The 3673-nt window shown below is 37.5% G+C and overlaps 1 protein-coding gene across 1 annotated transcript; it reads right to left on the reverse strand.

Annotated features, from left to right (window-relative positions):
- Positions 1-862: 862 nt before the first annotated feature.
- On the reverse strand, positions 863-2230 carry LOC138879133 (uncharacterized). Its single transcript, XM_070158719.1, has 2 exons — positions 2006-2230; positions 863-1342 (listed from the first exon to the last, which is right to left on the reverse strand). Exons 1-2 carry the CDS (start codon positions 2228-2230, stop codon positions 863-865), a joined length of 705 nt encoding a protein of 234 aa, XP_070014820.1.
- Between the last annotated feature and the right edge of the window lie 1443 nt (positions 2231-3673).

Raw genomic sequence — 3673 nt, forward strand, 5'->3', positions numbered from 1 at the left:
CTGTCAAACTTATGACTAATTAATTTAATCATAAGTTCTATAAAAGAGGGACCTTTTATATTCGACACTTAATAAAGAAGACGTCTCAACTTCATAATGGTGTTTAACATACGATAAAAGAAATAGGAACACACATGTTTCTTTGAAATAACTTTGACAAGTTTTTATTTGAACCTTGTCTAGTTTTGAATAACACTTTACATGTATTTGAATTATATCTATAACTTTCTCGTAACTGTTTTTCTTGTAATAGATTTAAGAAAGTAAAAACAATAAACACGAGGTTTTTATTTATAACCCGCTTCAGTACATAGCCTTTACCCTAACTATGGTAAGGTTTTCTTTGGCCTTAGTTCGTGACTTTTACTCTGCACTTTGACTTCTTTGCCTTCTTTATACACATGCCTGTGTATATTATGTAGTCCCCCAAGTGTTTGAGTGTTGAAGTATGAAGCCTCGAGCACTTAATTATTCCTCTCATTTGGTCCTTATCCTGAAAAAGGAAAAACATACGGGGCTCGGAGGTGCGATTATAGATGAAGACTGCTTAACCCGTTTTGAATTTCTATCAGAATATTTGTAACCCTGGGCCGGGAAGTTTAATGTACTCCACGTGCCTTGCAGGTCGTGGCTCATCATTTAGTACGGGCTAGCTTTTTGCCTATCATCTAGAATCGTTAGTAAAAATTTAACAATTCGAAAATAGAATTTTAAAACATAGATACCTGACCGTGGGTATTCCTTAGAAGTAGTATCTCTTCAAATGAACAACATTCAAATGTGAAGGTAGTATTTTGCCATCCATTGTTTCTAATTCATATGCTCTTTTACCTGCAATATCATGAATTCTATAGGGTCCCTCCTATGTTGGACTTAATTTACCCGCATTAGCTGCCTTCGTAGATTGAAAAACCTTTTTGAGCACGAAGTCCCCAATTTTGAAGAATCTGAGGCATGCTCTTCGGTTGTAGTACCGTTCTATGACTTGCTTCTGTGCTACCATTCTTATTAATGCAGATTCCCGTCTTCTTTCAAGTAAATCAAGATTTACACGCATTTCTTCGTCATTAGACTCTTCTGTTGCCTGCGTAAACCTCAAACTTGGCTCTCCTATCTCAACGATAATTAAAGCTTCTGCTCCATAAACCAACGAAAATGGTGTTTCTCCTGTGATTGTTTTTGCGGTTGTGCGATATGCCCATAAAACACCAAGTAATACTTCTGGCCAATTACCTTTTGATTCGTCTAAACGCCTCTTCAAATTGTTGATAATGACTTTATTTGTTGATTCTGCTTCCCCATTACCTACCGGATGATAAGGCGTAGATGTAATCCTTTTAATCTGCCAACTTTGAAAGAATTCCGTGATTTGAGCTCCTATAAACTGAGGGCCATTATCGCACACGATCTCCTTTGGTACACCGAATCGGCATATGATATTCCGCCAAATGAAATCTTTCACTTCCTTTTCTCGCACCTGTTTGAATGCTCCTGCCTCTACCCATTTAGTAAAATAATCAGTGAGTACGAGCAAAAATTTTACATGTCCTTTTGCTTGCGGTAATGGACCCACGATATCCATTCCCTATTTCATAAATGGCCACGGTGTAATGACCAGATGTAGTAACTCCGCAGGTCTATGCATATTGTTACCGTACCTTTGACATTTATCACATTTAGCCACGAAACTCTCTGCTTCTTCTTCCATTTTAGGCCAATAATACCCTGCCCTAATTAGGGTTCTTACCAATGATCTTCCTCCTGCGTGATTCCCACAATGCCACTCATGTATTTCTCTCATTACATATTCCGTCTGAGAAGGTCCGAGGCATCTTGCTAAGGGACCACCGAACATTTTTCGGTAAAGATTGCCTTACTTTAAGCAATACCGAGCAGCCCTTTTTCGAAGCGCATAAGCTTTTCTCTTATCTTCAAGGACGGTACCATACTGCAAAAAAGCAACAATCTCGTTCCTCCAATCCTAAGTTAAATTATTAAAATTTACCTCTTTCTTATTGAGGTCGAGAACTGAATGAAACAAATGAATAACTGAAGCATTTTCATTGCTTTCCACGTCTGCCGCAGATGCAAGATTAGCTAGGGCGTCAGCTTCAACATTTTCATCCCTTGGTATTAATGTTACTTTCCAGGTTTGAAATCGCTTTATCAAATCTCGTACCTTCGCTAAGTATTGCTGCATCCTTGCTTCCCTGGCCGTATAAGTCCCCATCATTTGATTAACTACGAGCTGTGAATCACTTTTGATTGTAATCTGATTTATGCCGAGTTCTCATGCCAGTTCTAAACCTGCAATCACAGCTTCATACTCTGCCTCATTGTTAGTTATAGAATGACATTTTATGGCTTGTCGAATGGTTTCACCCATAGGTGGTACCAAAACAATCCCTAAACCTGCACCTTTTACGTTAGATGAACCATTAGTGAATAAAGTCCATGTTCCCGGGTTAGCTTCATTGAACACCTGTAATTCTTTTTCTGATTCTAATTGCATCCCTTGGCTAAAATCATCCATGAAATCAGCTACCACTTGAGATTTTATAGTAGTTCTAGGTTGGTATGTGATTTCATATTCATTTAATTCTATAGCCCACTTAGCTAACCTACCTGACAATTCATGCTTATGTAATATATTGCGTAATGGATAAGCAGTTACTACAGCAATAGGATGACATTGAAAATAAGGCCTTAATTTTCTATATGCCATGATTAATGCAAGTGCAAGCTTTTTCCAACTGAGGGTACCGTGTCTCTGCATCTAACAAAGATTTACTAACATAATAGATCAGAGATTATTTACCTTGGTCTTCTCGGACTAAAACATCACTTACCGCTAATGTGAGCGCATGATTTTTTCCCTATATATGAATTATTCCCAGAAATTCAAACAAAATGATTTCTCTTTATTTTTGCAATGTTCGCGAATTTTGGTGTCATTCTCTGATAATTGTTTGCATTAATTCATATGAAAAATACAAAAATACATATTTGCTTAGGATCCAATCTCATATTTTAGGTTAAGTTGTTTTAGAACAAAATATGAGAAAAATAAAAAAAATTGTTCACTTTTGCATTTTTATTGTTTTAATTGTGAATTCATCACGAAATAGTTTTTTTAAAAACAATTTTAGGCATTAATTAGTTTTAATTTTGAAATATATTAGGACTTTATTTTTGCAATTTTGTAAAATCAATAAAATACAAATGAAAAAACAAAAAAAAAGGAAAGAGGAAAAATTAGAAAAAAATAAAAGGAAAAACAAATAAAAAGGAGGTGATCTTAAAAAGACCCAAAGTTTGGGCCAATTCCGTTCTTAACCCCCCCCCCAGCCCAAACGGATCCCAGCCCCAAACGGAAAACCGGCCTACCCCTCTCCTAACCCAAACGACGCCGTTTGGCGTCGTCAAATCTGAGCCCTTAATCGTGTTAATCCAACGGTCCGCAACCCTGCCCTATTTTGACATAATAATGTCCTAAATCCCCATTAAACCTAAAACCAGTTGCTTCTTCCTCGTACCCTCTCTGAGCCTCGCCGGAATCCTTCGCCGGCGGGAAACGCCACATACGCCGTTCACCCCCAAATTTACACCACAGATTCCCCATGAACTCCCCTTTCCAACCCTACCTTTGGTTTCTTTCGAATCATAGCCAAAC

This window comes from Nicotiana sylvestris, chromosome 10 (assembly GCF_000393655.2).
Source record: "Nicotiana sylvestris chromosome 10, ASM39365v2, whole genome shotgun sequence".
In the NCBI taxonomy this organism is placed as follows: Eukaryota; Viridiplantae; Streptophyta; class Magnoliopsida; order Solanales; family Solanaceae; genus Nicotiana; species Nicotiana sylvestris.

Bases quoted from the DNA above. Each gene is read 5' to 3' on its own strand.
- LOC138879133 (XM_070158719.1), bottom strand. From the start codon at position 2,230: ATGGGGACTTATACGGCCAGGGAAGCAAGGATGCAGCAATACTTAGCG. The intron at 1,343-2,005 runs GTAAATTTTAAT...CAAAGTTGGCAG, and splicing joins TCGACCTCAATAAGAAAGAG to ATTAAAAGGATTACATCTAC.